Here is an 18831-nt window from a genome sequence, read left to right as displayed (position 1 = left end):
AAAAGCTGTTTTGTGGACTCTAGTGAATCAACATCAGTTAGATAACCTTTTCCATTGGATCAACACTTTGCAGTTGCCTCTTGTTTCCATTTCTTGACCAATCACTTGTCACAGATTTTCAGCATGGTGCCAATAAAAAAAATTATCTTTACAGAAGCATGTTTGTGTCCAGGATCATATTTGAAGCTACTTCTCTTCCATTGCACAAATGTGGACTTGCACTTTGAATTTTCTGCTTGTCTTTCAGTTGTGTGATTTAATGGTGTCCCTCCATGGCCTATCTATTAGCATTTTGTTGAACGTGAGCCTATGGTTCAGGCATCTCCAGCTGCCTGGTTGCATCTTATTTGTGGCAAGCTTCACATTCAAGTTATTGGTGAGCTGCACTGCTGGCTGCATTAACTTGAAGTTTTCAGTGTCACTGCTTAACTGTCTCCGGATAAGAGTATGCTTGCTTTTAACTGCAGAAGATGCTGAGTGTGTGGGAGATCTTTTCTGCTATGGAGACATAATGAATTGCTCTTAAAAACAAGACTGCATTCAATTATGAGTGCAATTTGGACATGCACCTCCAGAATCAGTTGATGCATCAATTTCAGAAACTGACCCATCAGCAGCAACAAGTATTTCACTAAAATCTCATTTTGCAGTTTTGACAAATGTGTTGCAATTTCTGTGTCTGAAGTTGGTTTGTATTCAGTCTCCACTGAATCTTGTTGGAATTACCATTTTGTAGAAATGTAGACTTTATCCTTGTTTTACTGTCCACTTTTCCATGCTTATATGGGTCAGATGGATTTTAATAAGGCAAATTGTCTATGGCTGGACGCCCTCCGTGTTGCTAATATTTCTCCATGGCCAGACATTGCATTTCGTGAAAGACTGGAAACAAACAACACTGCTTGTACGATGGTGATGCTCATTTACAACCGTTATGTGAGATGGCAAGACAAAGGACAAAGACATTTGGTGTCAAATGGCTCTTCTCAAAAAGGGAATTGACTCGTATAGTCCAAGTGAATCCACAGGAACAACGCCACCATTTTCCATTTTTTTTTTTTTTGCTTTCTTTTTCTCTGCAACTCATTAGTCACGCAGAACCATTGCATTGATCACATGTAACTGTGGTGGATGTCGTGTCTAAAAGCATGATTTTCGTGGCATAATTTATGCCCCGGACACTATAGTCCGCATGGTTCTCGGCAAAGTCAAGCCTTATACAACAGTTCTTCGATATGGATGTCCACAATATTGAATTGGGATGAACCTTATGCTCTTTCCCTACTGCGGTTTTCGTTGATCCATGAGATGAGTTCACAGGTGTTGCGCTATAGAAAGAAGTGGGAAGCTCTTTTTAGATCATCGTTAATTCTCCAGAGTAGATGTTTGCTCACTAAACCGAGCTCTGATTAATCACTAAAACGGGCTCTTGAGGTTGGCGGCGAAAATTCAGTTTGTGATCTGTAAACATGGTAAAGTATTCCTCTCAACCAAATTCTCTATCTAATCCTTAATTTCCAAATCTGCTTGGCTTCATTGTTAATGTCATCATAGGCAGGAAGCGGTTGTCCTCCAGTAATTCTGTGTAACACAATCCTGTAGTAGCCGTTCATAGGCCACGTTTTGTATCCCTATAAGAGCAAAGTCTTATCAGAATTACTTTTAGTCTACATATATTCCATCTAAGCTTACGGTAGAAAGGATTAGAGGACTTTCAAAATCTCAGCTTTGGTATCAAGTCTAAGAAGTCCGATTCGAAGCTTTCTCGGTCTTTGATCCGAGTCGTGAATTTTTTTGAATTAATTCGGAAATGCTCGAAATCCGTGGGTGCTTGTAGAAGAAGGCCTTCCATTTCATTCGAGTAATGAGGCCGATGATTTTCTCCAGTAGCGTCCTCGCAGTGGAATAATATATATAATTATAATGTTTTGGTTTTGTCGAGTTAAATCGAAGGCAAGCCGTTCGATGGAGGTTGTCAGTACGTTCGTGGTGGCATAGTCGAGGCTATGTAGACCCATAATTGCTACAATAAATAATGTAGTATTTTATGACTTGGGAGAACAGACCGATGCTTGAATTATAGTGCAAGCGTACAGACACCTTGATCAGCGAACGTAATCAACCCAAAGAGACGACAGGGATAGTAGAAAGTATAACAAGGCGGTTAATTTAAAAAGAAAGTGCACGTGGGGAAAGCAATTAGAGTGGTCTTCCCTTGGATTGTGCGAGAGACACACAAAAAATGGAGAGCAACCGAAAACGTGTTTGCAGTTCGCTGATATGTGATAACAGCGCGGGTTGTTCCATTTCGAAACGTCCTTTATTAGAAGACCAAACTGTGAACGCATTTACAGAATGGTGTTGTAAATCCAATTTCAATCTTAATCCAAAGGTATGTCTACGAAATATAACACACACATTTACTTGTCTACCTGTGGCTGTCTCTATGTATACACACCCATGCCATATATGTTTGTTATTTGTTTTCTCCGGTCCTGTTTATCGATTTCCTTTCAATGTTTAACATGCTTTTATTTTTTAATATCTCTTTCGACTCTGCTCTATATAATACACACAATGAAAGGGGGCGGAAATAAAACTGCTTACTATTTTGTTCTAACCCGTGTGTGGTGAGGAAACAGACGGGAAATGGATCGAGGAACCGGTTAAAATACAAGAATTAATCATTCACTGAATGTTTTTAAATGAAAGCATGTTTATTCATTATCACACATGTTATCGGTCAGCTATCCATAAGTCAGAAAATCAAAAACACATTCTAGAAGAGAATTCAAGTGGTTATATTTTTATAATGTCGAGTAGTATTCGTTCCCAGCAAGTTGTTTTACACCCATTAGACTAATTTTTTTAAAAAATTTGTCACCGGGTCAAACACTATAGTTTAGAGGCCATGGACTGACCATGTGAATGTTCCGAGTCCCCCCCCCCGTTCGCGAGCGCGCATTTTTTTCTTCATATTCATGCCCAGCAAGTTGTTTTACACCTATTAGACTATTTTTTATTTTTTATTTCGTCACCTGGTCAAACGCTTTAGTTTGACCGTATATTCTTGGTTATGTCATACAAACCGGCCAGAAAATTACCATTGGCTTCACTATTACGAAATCAAACGTCTCTCTCTCTCTCTCTTTCAAATGTGTAAGATAGATCCAAATTATTTAATGCACTTTTCGGCAATGAAATGCAATTTTATTCGAGACGTCAAAACACCAGTAGTTGATGGGGACAAACCTATACGCTTTCCTTTTTTTATGTTAAACGTAGTTAATTATTTAATGGGGGTAAAAATATTACGTTATTAATTATAGTGACAGAATTTTAAAATTATAACGGAGAAGTTTTGCAGTTATACAGATGAAGATGCATCAGATAAATGAATGAGGAACAATATCGACTTGCTGTCAATGTTGTGTTGTTAAAGGGACCTTTTATTTTTCTGACCAATATTTATATATATATATATATATATAAATTTTTTTTTTTTTGTATCCAGGTAAAAATATCTGAAGAGGGTTCTGTTGCCAAATATGGTATGATAGCTACAGAAGACATCTCTTGTGGAGAATGTCTCTTTGAAATACCAAGATCGCATATATTGATTGCAGAAACTTCCAGTATTAGTGAATTGACCAAAGAAGGTAAAGCAAACGTTTCAAACAATTCATACTAGTTTCATGTTTAAGGAATTGTTACTTCGAAAAAGTCAAGAGAGAGAGAGAGTATATTTAGGCTTGTCTGGTGGTCTGTTATTTAGGAATTTCCAGAGTAAGAAACCACTGGACCAGCCTAAAGAAAACTAATGTACTTTATGTTTGTAGTGAGTACTTCTTTATTTTATTTGTTAACAAGTATATATATATATATATATATATATATATATATATATATATTATTCAAAGGAATTCCAAATCTGTCTGTTTTTTGTGTTTCATTTTTATTCTTATAATATTAATGTAGGATATAGAATATATAATATATATAGTATAAATAGTAAAATGAAATGAAGTATTGATTGTCTTATTGAATAAATGAAATATTAAGTATTGAGTATTAAGGGACTAGTATACTTTCTTGCATTTTAGCAATCTTCAGGGTCCCATGCTGTGACAGTAGCAGTAGTAGTAGTAGTAGTAAGATTTGATCTCATCAGCAAGCCTACCCTGCCTCATCCTCACCTGGTCAAGCTTTCTCGGACATTACCCTGACCTAATGTTGACTTTCTCTGTAACTGTTGTTTTGCAGTGTTGTGGCTTTCATTCACTGTTTTTTTGTTTTTATCTTCTCCAGTTGATTTGTCAGATACCAAAAGTGACAAGGGTTGGATCACACTCTTACTCAGCATTTTACACGAGTATAACAACCCGAACTCAAAGTGGAGGCCTTACTTTAATCTTGTTCCTGACTTCAAGCATTTAGAACTGCCACTCTTTTGGTCAGAGTAAGTAGACAAAAACATAGCAACTCTACAATGGTTAATTTCAGGGGATAAAAAAATAAATATCATCATCATCATCATCATCGTTTAACGTCCACTTTCCATGCTGGCATGAGTTGGACGGTTTGACTGAGGACTGGCGAACCAGAAGGCTGCACCAGGCTCCAATCTGATTTGGTAATGTTTCTACAGCTTGATGCCCTTCCTAACGCCAACCACTCCGATAGTGTAGTGGGTGCTTTTACATGCCACTGGCATGAGGGCCAGTCAGGCGGTACTCATGTTAGCCTTGGTTTAACTTCAGTAAAATAACCAATTTTATACATTCTCAGAGTTTTTGAAAATAGCATTTACCAAAACAAGTTGTTCTTTGTATTTTATTGAAATCCATGTATTTTTTTGTTGTTCTTTAAAACTTTTAATATTTTTTCTGCACATTTTTCAATATTTCTTAATCTGTTATTGATTTCTCTTCTCAAGGACCAATCGGACAGAATTACTACAAGGAACAGACATCAAAAAATTGGTGGAGTCAGACTTGGAATCAATCAATTCCGATTTCAACAATGTCATTTTGCCTTTTGTGAAGAAACACCCGGATGTTTTCGCGTAGGTTATCCTTTTGGTTCTTCTACTAATTTCAGTCATTGCACTGTGGCCATACTGGAGCACCACTTTGTTTATGCTTAAAACTCTTAGCTTTGAGATTTATAGAGAAACAATATAAGCAATAACACTGGGCGTTTTTTTAGATCAGTGCAAACCTACACATGTACACAACACACGTACAAACATACCCCCCCCCCCCCAAAAAAAAAACCCACACACACACATGCATAAACAAATCCTCTGCCTTTTTTTCCTGATTAATTTTGAAAATAATGTTGAATTTAGTAATTTGTCATTATTAAGCTAACGTTTGGGCCATAAATCAACATGAAATTTTAGTGGAAAGTTTTAATTTAAATTACTTTGAAGCAGAAAGTTTGTAGCATTGAACCGAGGGTGGTCTTAGTAGATTGGTGTTGGAATCGTTAAATTGCTAAGAAATTTTGTTATTTAATTAGGATTTTCTTTTTTTATGAATTCCGGTGTATGTACAGATTTCAGTTTATCTTTCTCCCAACTTATTTGGAGTCAAGTTTGTTTTGAACACGTGTCCAACATCTTCACAGGCATTGAGCCTGTTTCTTCTGCATTTCATTAATTTATTTGATTTATTCGTTAATGTAGGCCCAAATGTCAAAGCTTGAAGTTCTATCACAAGATGGTGGCATTTGTGATGGCTTATAGCTTCATGGAACCCACCAACCCTATGCTCGACAGCTCCGATGAGGACCAAGTCACTGCACCCCCCATGATGGTTCCTGTGGCAGACATCCTTAACCATGTTGCCAACCACAATGCTGAGTTGTCATACGAAGTGTCTTGCTTAAAGATGATTACCGTGAAAGATATTCAGAAGGTAAAATGTTTTTGCATGAAATGATGGAGGTTTGGAGAGAGGACTTGTAAGTAGGAAACTGAAAGAAGCCTGCTGTTGTCATCATCATCATTATCATTCAGTGTCAGCTTTCTATGCTGTTTTAAACACTGTCCAATTCATGCAAACACAGAAAAATGGATGTTAAATTGATGATGATGATGATTGATTTATTTTTCTTTCTTTCTTCTTGTTTTTTTTTAATTAGAGAAGATGTTAATTCTTTTGAGGAATTTTTTTTTCTCATCAATCCTGACACTTTGACAGAAGCAACAAATCAATATTTACCATTGCAAAGACCAGAATTCAGTTTTACATAAGCTTAATGCAAATCTATGATATAAATAGATAAGCTCTCTCCCCTCTAGCCCTCCCAACACACTTGCCCTTGCTCCTCTCTATCCCATTTCAGCCTTTCAACCCTTGGCACAAAGCCAACCCTCCACACTCAGCCAAGAGGGCGTCTTCCTTTCTTCTCTCTTCTGTGTCTTGCAAATTACTTGTGACCTCATTTGTGCCAGTGACACTAAAAAAGGGCACGCAGAACACCTTGTGAAGTGGTTAGCGTTAGGAAGGGCATCCAACCATAGAAACCATATCAAAGCTGACTTTGAAGTGTGACAGGTTCATCAGATCCTGTCAAACTGTCCAACCCACCCAGCAAGGAAAAACAGATGCTGATGCTTAGTGTGATATTGTGTATATGTTTGCATGTATGATTGTTAAAATGTTGTCATCAAACAGTGAAGTAAAGCATTTTTTTTATTTGCTTACAGGGAGAAGAAGTGTATAACACGTACGGAATGTTAAGCAATTCTCAACTGCTACACATGTATGGGTTTGCAGAACCATATCCCAAGAACGTGAATGACACAGTAAGTGCCGACCATCCATTGTACACCATCAATTCATACAGTTTCAAAGATGAATGCCATTCTTTTTCTAACTTTGGAAATTATTTCTTTTCTGGGGTTGCAGTCTTTCTGATTTGAGATTTTCTATAAACTGGGGAGAGATCAGTTTGGTGAAATGCCCCTTGATTGTATTCTTTCATTGCAGATGAAACATGTTAGTCTTTACTATTCTATATTTTTGAGATGAGGAATTATGTACATTAATCACAATGGACGGATATTTGTCCTCATCTTGTTTGTTGTTACCACAACGTTTTGGTTGATGTACTCTCCAGCCTTCCACTAGGTGTCCTGGTGGAATTTCGAATACAACCCTTTATTTGACTAATGGGGTACACTGTTCCCTTTGCTAAGGTATTCTTTTTTGCTGATGTTATTTTTTCTGTTGATTTTATTTCCCAAGTCCCTGCCTGGAATTGAACTCAGAATCTATGGGTTAGTAGTTATATGTCCATGGGCAATTATAGAGTGAAATTTGGGGCTTATAAACTTAATATTCCCTGCTGCCACCACTTGCAGAGACCTTGTAAAAGGTCATGGATACTGACTTCCCTTCTGACTAAAAGGTCAAAAAAGATATTTTACTATTTACTGATTTCTTTCTTTCTTAGGTTGAAATCCCAATAAAAATCTTCCAAGAGAGTGCAGCTGAATTGCCAGTTCATGCAGACAATGAAGAATTGTTACAACAGAAATGGCAAATGATGTTAATGTCTGTGAGTATTTGCAGCATATGTTTGCTCTGTGTATGTATATATGCTTGTATATAGGCATACATGTGTGTGTGTATGTATTATATATATATATGCTTGTTTATTTGTGTGTGTGTGTTCTGGATCCAAGTTCTGTTCTGCATCATTTACTGACTAACTTGTTTCTGGCAGTTGACTTGAGCAACGGAACAGACTGCTCACGAAATTAACCAGCAAGTGGCTGAGTACTCCACAGACACACATATCCTTAACATAGTTCTTAGGCAGATTCAGTGCGACATAAAATGTGACAAGGCTGGCCCCTTTGAATTACAGGTACGACTCATTTTTGCCAGCTGAGTGGACAGGAGCAATGTGGAATAAAGTGTCTTGCTCAAGAACACAATGTGTCTCTGAGAATTGACTTCACGACCTTACAATTATGAACCAAAGACCATAAATATTAAGCCACATTCCTTCACATACATACACACAATACAGGGGCTGGATAAAGTTGTAACATCACACATGAAGTATATAGTTGTGATAACCACAACACCAAGGATCATTTCGACATGTTTTTTTTTTGAAAATTAGGCTAATTAAAGGGTACATGTTTTGCCTTCCCCTGCTGCTTTCTTTGTTCCCATTACTCATATAACGTTTTACACCCTCCCTACTTTCCCGTCAAAGGATGCTGCTGTCCACTTTGAAAAGCTCTGCTCTCTAAAGCAAGTTCTCTCATATACAATGCCCTTGACTACCCCTAAGCCCTGTAAACTTGTTCATTTGCCAACAAATATTTATTCAGATCTGCACAAATACACACACACACACACATAGAAACCAAAAGGTTTTAGTCTACGGTTTAACCCTTTAGCATTTCAACTGACCACATCATTTAATGTATGTTGTTCATGCTGGCATGGGTTGGACGGTTGCTGGCAACCCAATTATTCAGCCTCTTACACCTTCCCTACAATGTCAAAAAGAAACCTCATGTCAAAATCCCAAAGCTATGAGATTAATTCATGATTAAATCAAAACAATATGAATGAAATAAGCACAACATTTGACAGAATAATCTGAAAGGATTAAATTAAAATCGTTTTGTCATGAAACTTTCTTCTTATAAACCAAAAGTAAATTTTTATGTTTGTCTTTTTGCTTTTCAAGAATATCATCAGCGAGGATGATTCCTTTCTACTCGGCATGCGGGGTTTCCTTACAAAAGACGAACTGATCCTATTTCTTCAGGTAAATGTCCCTTATAATTGTTTAATGATTTTATGCATGTACAAAACATTTATCATCTCATCCACCACCAGTTTCAAGCCAGCGAGGGATCTTCTATCCAGTCACTTGTCATGCTAAAATAGCAGCCAAATCTGCTTCTTAACCACACAGCCCCCACCTGCTCCTTTATAACTCATATTCTACAAGTTTCGATTGCTACCGTAATATTATTTTTTGCTTCCAAGTGTAGCAACTTTGAGAACTGTTGTAGAATTAGCGTGTTCCTTGTCTTTGATTTTCTCCATTACATTCTTTCTGATTCTCCTTCAAATATCATTTTGGAATTCTCTGACACCCTGTTCAGGCTGTTTGTTTTCTTACCGAGCAGTTGATGAAATTCCCTTGAAACTGATGCACAAAAATGGTGAGAAAAATGGGAAAGACTGAGCTGAAAATCAATGTTGCTTCTTGTTTGGTTGTTAATAATAATAATAATGATAATTTCTTCAACTGTAGGCATAAGGCTGGAAATTTTGGGGGAGGGGAGGCAACTAGATTTTATTGATCCAGTACATGACTGGTATTTATTTAATTGACCCTGAAAGGATAGAAGACAAAGTTAACTGCAGTGGAATCTGAACTCAGAACGCAAGGACAGACGAAATGCTGGTTGGCAAATGATTCTGCCAGTTCAATGGTTTCAATGGTTTGATAATAATAATAATCCTTTCTACTAAAGGCACAAGGCCTGAAATGTTGGTGGGGAGGGGGGCAGGTTGGTTAGATGGCCCTCAGTACTCAACTGCTACCTTATTTTATTGACCCAGAAAAGGATAAAAGACAAAGTGGACCTCAGCAGAATTTGAACTCAGAATGTAAAGAGCTGGAAGAAATGCGGGTTTATTTCTTTGTCTGGTGTTCTAACGATTCCTTTAGCTCACTGCCTTAAATAATGATAATAATAATTTGTTCTAACTTTGGCAGAAGGTCCAGTAATCTTGAGGGGAGGGGAGTCAAGTTGATTACATCAACCAGTCTCAACTGACACCTGACATCCACTCCAAAAGGATGAAAGACGAAGTTGAGCATGGCATTGAGATTTGAACCCAGAACAAATAATGTAAGGCGTTAATCAGATGCGCTCCTAATTCTGCCAGCTCACCATCCTTTAATAATTCCACTCTGAAGATAAAGAGCTAAAAGAAACACTGCAAGTTGTTTATCCAATTCTTTTAATAATTCTGCAATTCACCTTAAAAATGATGATGGTGGTGGTGGCAGTGATGGTGAGGATTTTCCCCATTTGGCACAAGGCATTATTGCCAATTGAATTATACAGTGAGACACAACTTTTAACTGCTACGATTTTATCAAAGTGATGAAACTCAATATTTCAAAGAATTTAGTCCAGTATACAGGCATTTCTGCTACTTTTCTACCTTATAATGATAATAATGGCACAAGGCCAGAAGCAAAAATAATAATAATAATGATGATGATGATGATGATTGTACTTTTCTCTCTCAATTTTGCAGATTTTATTTCTGAATGATTCAGAGTTTGTGACTTTGAAAACAAAAGACAGTTTCCAGATTGATCCAAATGTTGTAAATCAAACAAATAACAATGACAACGATAATGATGACGATGAAGACGAAGACGAATGTGATGACAGTTACGATGACGATGAAGAACTGCTTCATTTTAGTAAGTATTTCTTGAAATGTTCCTGCTTCCATAATTTGGCACAGATTGGATGGTTTTTGCAGTTTATTTATTTATTTGCAAGTTGATTATTTAATTAAGAGATAAACTTTACAACAACATGGAGGTAGGAATGGTATCTTTGTATCTGCAAACATCATCAATTGGAGACGAGCCAAGTCAATTCTCTGGGTTTTTTTGCATTTGTTGAGGCTGAATCATTTCCACTTGAAAGAGCAGAATTGGCAGACAAAACGCTTTGCTGTTCTTGTTCCAATTCTTTATGTTCTGAGTTCAAATCCTGCTGAGGTTGACTTTGCCTTTCGGCACTGGGGTTGTGTATGATCGATTTGCCCCCTCGCTAACATTGCTGGCCTTGTGTCAAAACTTGAAAGCAAAGGCAGTAAAATGGTGGAATTGTTAACAAATGAAACTAAATACTCAAAAGCAGTTCTTCTGGTTTTATACCCTGGGGTCAACTTTGCATTTCATCCTTTCAGGGCTGATAAATTAAGTACCAGTTTAATTGACTGAACCCTCCCCCAACATTGCTGGCTGTGTGCTAAAATTTGAAACAGGGGGCAGTGAACGGACAGAACCCTCAGAGAATCTGACCAAATGCTTTGCAGTATTTCTTCCAGGTTTTTACATTCAGGGTTCATATCCTACCAAGGTTAAATTTACTTTTCATCTTGCTGCAGTCAAGTACTGTCAGCTAATCCCCTCCCCTCAAAATTGCTGGTCCCTCTGCCTTATTAACTCCCCTGATACCAACCTGCCTATGGTTCTAGGATACAAATTCCATTTTAATGGGATCAAAATTTCATATTAAACTATGTTCCAAACACCAACTTAATAATGATAAATTATTTTGTTGAATTCATTCTTTTCAAAATTAATTTAAGCAAAATCCAGGCATTTCAGCAGAAATATGGTAACAAAAGGAGGGCAATGGATTAGCAGGATTGTCCAAAAGGCCTTTTGGACAATTTCTTTTACCTCTTCAGATTCTGAGTTCAAATCCTGCCAAGGTCCCACATCACCTTACATTCTTTCTGGGTGTAGTGCCATTTGATGTACAAGGACTTGGGTGGAGGTGATGCTATCAACTAAGACTCTCCATTCAAGATTGTTTGCCTGGTGTCTAAATTAAGAACAATTATTAATATAACGGAGAAAAACATGAACGTTTATTTACCTGACATCCTGAAGTCAATTACACAAGTTATTAACAAAAACTGCCAATTGGCAATTATTAATCAAATAATATATTTTCCAATTCCAGCCTGCTTCTCTACTACCATCTCATCCCTCTTCTAATTACTGCTGCAATTGAGTAGGACTGTATTTCATCATCCCATTCTCTGCTACCTTTATGTCTCTTTCCTCTTAGCCACTTCCTATTGACACCTCATAACTCATTCTTAACACCACCAATCACCCCTATCTACCCCAAACATCTCCACTACTCTCTCATTCTGCTGTTCTTTACTATTTTATTACAATGTATTTTTGTTTCTTGATTTTTGCAGAAGATCTTCGAAACTTATGTCCTTCCTGGAGAAAGCTACTCACTCAGTAAGCCACATCAATTTCTTCTTCTTCTACCACCACCTCATTTACAATTTACTTCTTTCAAACAGCTTCTCTTTAGGAATATAGACCAGTAAAAGAGGCTGTCAGGCATTGAAACAAAATATTCTCACATCATAAAAATACTTTAGTTTGTTTAAATTGATTATTCAGAGGTGAAGGTGTGGCTGTCTGATTAAGAAGCTCCCTTCTCAACTATTGTGGCCTTGAGTTCAGTCCCTGTGTGGGGCTGATCAAAGCATTGAGTGGATTTGGTAGATGAAAACTAAAAGAAGCCTGCCATATATATATATATATATGTATACACGTGCGTTTGTCTCCCTCCAATACTAACTGGAGTGTGGACAAGTAGTTTGGCAAAAGAGACTGCTACAGTAAGAACCAGGCATAAAATGAATAGTCCTGAGTTCAATTAAAACCCTTCAAGGCAGTGCCCCAGCCTGGCCATAGTCATGGGCTTTGTGCCTTTGCTTCTGAACCAAAGTTTTGGGTTCAATTCCACTGTGCAGGCATCTTCTACCTGATCAACAAGAAAAGTGATGATTTAAACTTTTTGCTTTTAGGGCTGCGGAAAAGTGTTTGGCCCGGTACACAACCACTTTGGAAAAAGATTCCACCACCCTGCTTTCAGAAAATTTCGACGATTTACCAGCGTTCAAAAGATTTGCATTCTACACCACCTACTCTCAGAAGAAAATGTTAGAAAAGCTTATAAAATATTGTCAGTGTTGAATAAATGCTGAAATTAATCTGTTTTGCCATTGTTACTTATTACAGAAGGTCCAACTCCTAAGAAACTTATTAGGAAGAAGCCAGAGAGGGAACCCACTTCCTCCAATTAGAAATCTCCCTCCTGGCCCAGAAGCAGTGGAAGACACTGAACCACCTGGAACAGACCATTCTGTGTAGTGGTACTTTGCATCCCTCCTCTTCAATTAACCAATCCTTGCAAACTTCAATCACAAACCCTATGGTTGTGTGGTTAAGAAGTTTGCTCCCCAGCCACATGGCTTTGGGTTCAATCCTACTGTGTGGCACCCTGGGGTAAGTGTCTTCTATTATAACCTCAGGTAGACCAATGCTTTGGTGAGTAGGTCATGCAGATGGAAACACGAAAGGAGATTGTTGTGTCTCCATGTCCCATTGTTATAAACGACCATCACCGTCATACAAGCCAAGTCGTTTGTTTAGTTTGTGAAACCAGGTCTGGTCTTCTAAACAGGTGATGGTCAATGACAAGGGCATCCCACAGTGGAGGAAGATCTTCCTCAATGAATTCCATCGACTTCATGCAAGCATGGAAAATTGGATATTAAAACGACAATGATGAAAGCTCCCACCAAACAAAATTAAAAAAACAAATTTCATTTTGTTGCTATAGTGATATTTATTTTTAAAAAAGTTAAGGAATAAATAGAAACCTTTTAAGAAAAAACAGCTATTCCTGTATTAGCAATCATACAAAGTTGGCAGCAGTAGCTGCCAGAGATAGAAGAGTCGGGGGATGGGTTTAGGGGAAATAATTCTCACTTGAAGACTACTTACCATCATTTATTACTCTCCAGCAGTGGGGGTGGGGAGAGGAGGAGGAGGAACAGTCTAACATATACTCAGCTTTACATAAGAAAATGGTGAAAGATGCAAATGTGCTGGTGGAACCAAAAAAAAAAAAAAAATGAGATGACCAACCATGCAGTTGTCTTTTCTTCATTTACAAAATTGCAAGAATTAAGAGAAAAACAGAGAATTACAAAAAAAATACTCTGTAAAGAAGTTAAATTAATTCAGAGAAGGGGAAAAAAGAAGTAAAGCAGAGTGGCTAGAAATTGTATATTTACAATAAAAATCACAAATTATATATATATATATATAAAAAAATGTCTAGTGGTGGGCTACAAATCGAATCTTGATTTGGCAGTATTTCATCCAGGAGCCAAATAGAATCAACAGGGTCTGTTGGTTGAAGAGAACTTAGAAGAAAACTCTTAAATGATGCCAATGACATGAAAGCTAACCATGTTCACACAGCTTTTGTTGATGATATAAAAAAAATCTTTTATATCATAGCAACAAAGCCACACTGATTCAAATACTGTCTCCAAGATGCAGGAGAAGAATATATGTGCCAGCCATGGACAATGTCCCACAGAGTTAGAAATAGAAATGAATAATAAAAGAGAGAGAGAGAGAGAGAAAATGAAAGCCAAAGAGCATGATAATTGTTTATATTATTATTATTATTATATATGAAGTTATATTATTAAGAAAATAAATCAACGAAGCCTGGCTGATCCTGGCGACATTGAGAAGATGAATGCAAGCATACTGGAAGGGGCAAAAAGGGAACATGATAAAAAGAATGTAGTATAAGGAAGAAAAGGGGGTGGGGGATGGGAGGGAGGTTGGCATAGCTAAGTCTCTTTGTTTTCACTGACAGAAGTTGTACTGTCATCATTTGTACAGGACGACTTTTCCGTTTCTTTCTCTGGGGAACTCGTTTCATTTTTCTCTTCTTTCTTGGCACTTTCTGAGGATGACACTTTCATTTTATCAATCTTGTCTGCAAGTTCTTCTTCAGATTCACCTGAATTATTTAGATTATAATTATCATAAGTTTAAAAAAATTACAAGCACAAGAAAAAAAAAAAAAAAAAAAAGTAATTGCAACACATGTCGATGGCTCAATGGTTTCGTTTTTCAACTAAAATTCCGAATGGAATTGGGTCTACAATTTAGCTGATAGAAAGTTAAACCTGTTTTATGAAAATAGGTTTAGCTTTCTACCAGCTCAAGAAATTCAAGGGAAAACATTTTTTTAATAAACAGATACATATCTATCACAGAGGCACCAATTTCAAGTCCAAGTAAAATACTTACTGGAAGACTCTGGACAATTTCTGAGAACTATTTTTTTCGCTTCCTCAAATTTCTCTTTAAATAACTGTGCATCTTTAAAAAAAAGAAAAGAAAAAAAAAATCATTGTTTTGCACTCAAACCAGTCACAGTTTACAAAGTGGTTTAATCCATTTGATCCTCTTGATACCAATCCACCTGAAACGACCCTTGGTTTGTAGGATACAAACTTCTTAAAACCTTGCATTAAAATTTCATGTTCATTTATGCTCCAAACACCAGTTTAATAATGACAAAAATATTTGATTAAATTCTTCATAATTAACTGGAAAAGAAAAAAAGGTAGCGTGTTCCAACAGAAATATGATAATGGGTTAATCAACTGCTGGTCTTATTTTATGAATTGGGGTTGATCAAATCCTTGTATATGAATTTGGTAGATGGGAATAAAAAGAAATGCATCATCTTTCTAAAGGAGTCTTGCAACACCAGCCATGGTGATTAGTTTTCTCTTTAGCCTGACGTGAGGAGATGAAATAAGATTGAGGGACATGTTACAAGAACATCCCTGGAACAATGAAAAACTAAGTCAACTTGGGGAGGATCTGAATGCAGAGCAATAAATTTAAATTCAACAAAACCCTTAATCCAATAATGTCCTACTGTTTCTGCCAGTTAACTACCTTAGGAATTAACAAGGTAGCCTCCTCCATACAGCCAATCAATATGCTAGTAATAATAGTCAAATAGCTCAATTCCAGTCTACTGTCTTAAAAAGACACACAAACACATTGAATGATGTAGTCCTAGATCAACTACACTCAGAAAAAAAAAATCTCAATGGCTGTAAGGGTTTCTTAAGGATTAGAGGAATGTGAACAAGAAACCACACAATGAGAGAGAGAGAGAGAATCCCAGAAGCAAAGAGTAAGCACAAAATTCCCATTGTTTTTTGACAGACTGATTTGATGGGGCCAAATCAAAAATATTTTTTTAATGTGCAGATGGAGAAAATGAACGGTGTTAACTACTGATGATAACTATAAAAACATACTTTCAGAATTAGCAAATTTAATTGCCAACAGCTCAGGTTTGGTTTTTTCATCAGCAAAGTCAGCCAGTGTGCTCCAGACCCAGGCACGATCACTGCCACTGCTTGGTTTCAACTCCATGTTTTTAGTTACTGCAGAAGAGAGAAAGAGAGAGATGGATAGACAGACAGAAAGAAGTGAAGAATATATTTGATGTCTGATAAAAAAAATTAATCAAATGGTAAGAGAAACTGAGATAAAAGATTAAGCTGATGACAAGAAGATTTGAAACGAGACTGAAAACAACCCAAAGATGTTAAAAGAAGTGTAAGGCAGGCTGCGAGGTTGATGATCACTTACTGTAATGGTTGGCACAAATCTTGAATGTCTTGTCTCTACGCATTACCAATCGGATTTGATCACAGTCCTTATTGCGGAGTAACTTCACATCACCAGTACCTCGTTCTTTCCATTCAGGTGAATCAGAATTCACATAACGGAACAATTTTGCTCGACTGAAAGAAACAACAACCAGTTAAAAGAAAAATCACTGATGCATCTGTACAAGGAAATATGAGCACACACAGCTACAGGCACCATCATATATATTTTTTAAAAAAAGGGATTCAACTTACAGTCTCACAAGTTCTTCCTCATTTTCCTCCATAGTTTTCACATCAATTGGGGCAAGCTGCACTATTGGCTCAAAATGTATCTCTGGACTTTCAACAACATCTTCAGCATTATTCTCGATGGTTTTCACCTGAAATCAAACAACCAATACACATCAGGCATTAACTTCAAATAATAAAAACAACAATGGCTTCCTTCTGATTTACTCATTCGGTTTTAGAGCAGAAATTCATTTAACTTCATCCATTTATCCTTGTCTTCCAGCATAGGAACACACAAGAGGTTATGGGCACGGCTTCTATTACAGAGCCTGGCGAACATACTAATATAATTTGATCGTAATTGCTGGCATTCATGTTTATATTTTGCCAATGAAAACAAAATACAAAAATATAAAATATTGCCTGCTGTTCCAGACAACGAACAAATAAAATCCACAAAACATTTCAGTATCTTCTGTTGCAATCTCACGTCCATAATAACCAAAGAATAAAAGAAAATTAATGGGCACGAGAGGCTTGTTGCCTTGGATTCTTTGTAAAATTGCCAAATAATAAACACTTCCATTCCCGGTATTTAGGGTACACTTGCGGAACATCCCTGCGAAGTAATGTCTTTTATCTTTGTGGAAGTCTTAAATGATTAAAAATATAGTTTAGAGGATTTATTTATTATTACAATCGTTGATCTCGATTGCGATAGAAAAACACGGAGGCATGTTTGAAGGAAAGACGAAGAAGAGAGGGGGTGAGAATTTTGTGTGCGTGAGTTTTTAAATAGTAAACCAATGAGTTACCAATATGGAAACCATGCCAGAAGTGGCGAGAGGTGTGTATGGGGGGGGGAGCAACCCTGCCCCCCCTCCCCAACCACCACAAAAACCACTGGTGGGGAATAATAGCAAAGAAGACTGGGGGAAGGAAAAGTTCGATTGCAGTAAATGGTGGATAAGCTTTTCAGGGGAAGAAAAGCCGAAGAGAGTTAATAAAACGTCTGGAAGTTGATAAATTTAGAGCAAATAATTTGTGAAACGAGAAAACAAAACATCAACGCAAAATGTTTTGTTGTGAATGCAAATAAAGATAAATGAATGAATAGGTTTTCATATAAATGGTAACTCCAAGAATGCTTCAAGTTTCCTTCAAAATAACTTAATCTTTAGAGGAAGATTGTAAATCGAAGCCAAAGCTAAATGAATCCAAGAAACTTTCAAAGAATGAAAGAATTTCAGTTTTAATTTTACAAAAAAGTGACAATAATAATTATGAAGACGATGGTTAAACAGCAACATCATATTCACTGATCGTGTATTTGTGTGTGTGTGTGTAATAGAAGATGGTAGAGCAGTTGTGTCTGTGAATGAAAGTATTTACATTAGACAACAGAAATTAGGTGCCTCTCAGGATTCAGCAAAAGACATAAGACTCTTGGAGTGTGAAGAAATACGTCCACCAGTAAAATGTGTTCTAAGAATAATTAGACATTTTATTTTTAATATAGAGACACATCAGTAACACTTGATGAGCTGTGGAGGAATTAAACTGGAATAGAAATCGGTTGAAACTCGTTTTTACAAGAGCAAAGTTTGAAATTATGGTAAAGCTTCTTCATCCATTCATCTGAGGAGAAAGGCTTCACGAACGGGGTGGGTTTCTCAGAGTCTGATGTTGAAAATAAAACAATAACTTGATAATCTGTAAGCTATATTAAATTACGAAACTAGTTTAAAGGAGAACGGACATAACGATAGGATATTTCTTGTAGAATTATTAACAATTGGAGATAACTTAAAACTCTAAACCCCAACCACGTTATTCTTTATATAAAAGTTTAAAACATAGTATTTGTGTAGAGCAACAAGCAAGAATACATCAAGAATATTTCTAAAACAAGACGGATATTTGTAAAATACATCAAACTGAAAATTTACCTTGTCATCAGCCATTTTCGATGCAGATGGTTAAAGATTATAAAAGACAATCTCCTCTAGACAAAGATTCCCGCTGGTTTCAAAAACAGGGGAACTAACGAGTCGTTTTGTAGTTTCGGAGAAAGTGCCATTATTTTGGTTTTGCATTTTTTCCTATACAATATATTGAATTTTGATTTTTACAGATCTAAATATAGTGTTGAAAAAATGTTTCTCGTTTTAAACTGTAATATCTTGTAGTTATTCAAAAAGACAGCGAATACTGTTGTAATAAACTAAAAGTTGTAGCTCTGTATGCGTGTCAC

General features: G+C 36.7%; 2 protein-coding genes across 2 annotated transcripts; one reads left to right on the top strand and one right to left on the bottom strand.

Moving 5' to 3' along the window:
• Window positions 1–2133: 2133 nt before the first annotated feature.
• LOC106871369 (N-lysine methyltransferase SETD6) lies at window positions 2134–12827 on the top strand. Its single transcript, XM_089341162.1, has 11 exons — window positions 2134–2392; window positions 3515–3659; window positions 4309–4459; window positions 4937–5065; window positions 5690–5921; window positions 6716–6814; window positions 7465–7569; window positions 8722–8802; window positions 10317–10488; window positions 12018–12063; window positions 12642–12827. The coding sequence occupies exons 1-11, from the start codon at window positions 2243–2245 to the stop codon at window positions 12808–12810; spliced, it is 1479 nt and encodes a 492-aa protein (XP_089197288.1). The 5' UTR covers window positions 2134–2242; the 3' UTR covers window positions 12811–12827.
• Window positions 12828–13440: 613 nt separating this feature from the next.
• On the bottom strand, window positions 13441–18824 carry LOC106871367 (ran-specific GTPase-activating protein). Its single transcript, XM_014917777.3, has 6 exons — window positions 18527–18824; window positions 16599–16726; window positions 16324–16478; window positions 15987–16115; window positions 14956–15027; window positions 13441–14662 (listed from the first exon to the last, which is right to left on the bottom strand). The coding sequence occupies exons 1-6, from the start codon at window positions 18539–18541 to the stop codon at window positions 14490–14492; spliced, it is 672 nt and encodes a 223-aa protein (XP_014773263.2). The 5' UTR covers window positions 18542–18824; the 3' UTR covers window positions 13441–14489.
• Between the last annotated feature and the right edge of the window lie 7 nt (window positions 18825–18831).

This window comes from Octopus bimaculoides, chromosome 24, assembly GCF_046866305.1.
Source record: "Octopus bimaculoides isolate indiv1 chromosome 24, ASM4686630v1, whole genome shotgun sequence".
Taxonomy (NCBI): domain Eukaryota; kingdom Metazoa; phylum Mollusca; class Cephalopoda; order Octopoda; family Octopodidae; genus Octopus; species Octopus bimaculoides.
The sequence above is the reverse complement of the archived record's forward strand: the minus strand, read 5'-3'. Positions and strand labels throughout refer to the sequence as shown.

Coding starts and splice junctions, on each gene's coding strand:
- LOC106871369 (XM_089341162.1), top strand. CDS start 2,243: ATGGAGAGCAACCGAAAACGTGTTTGCAGTTCGCTGATATGTGATAAC. Junction 6,815..7,464: donor CCAAGAACGTGAATGACACA/GTAAGTGCCGAC, acceptor TTTCTTTCTTAG/GTTGAAATCCCAATAAAAAT. Junction 8,803..10,316: donor AACTGATCCTATTTCTTCAG/GTAAATGTCCCT, acceptor TCAATTTTGCAG/ATTTTATTTCTGAATGATTC.
- LOC106871367 (XM_014917777.3), bottom strand. Junction 15,028..15,986: donor TAAATTTGCTAATTCTGAAA/GTATGTTTTTAT, acceptor TTTTTTTTAAAG/ATGCACAGTTATTTAAAGAG. Junction 14,663..14,955: donor AAATTGTCCAGAGTCTTCCA/GTAAGTATTTTA, acceptor TAAATAATTCAG/GTGAATCTGAAGAAGAACTT.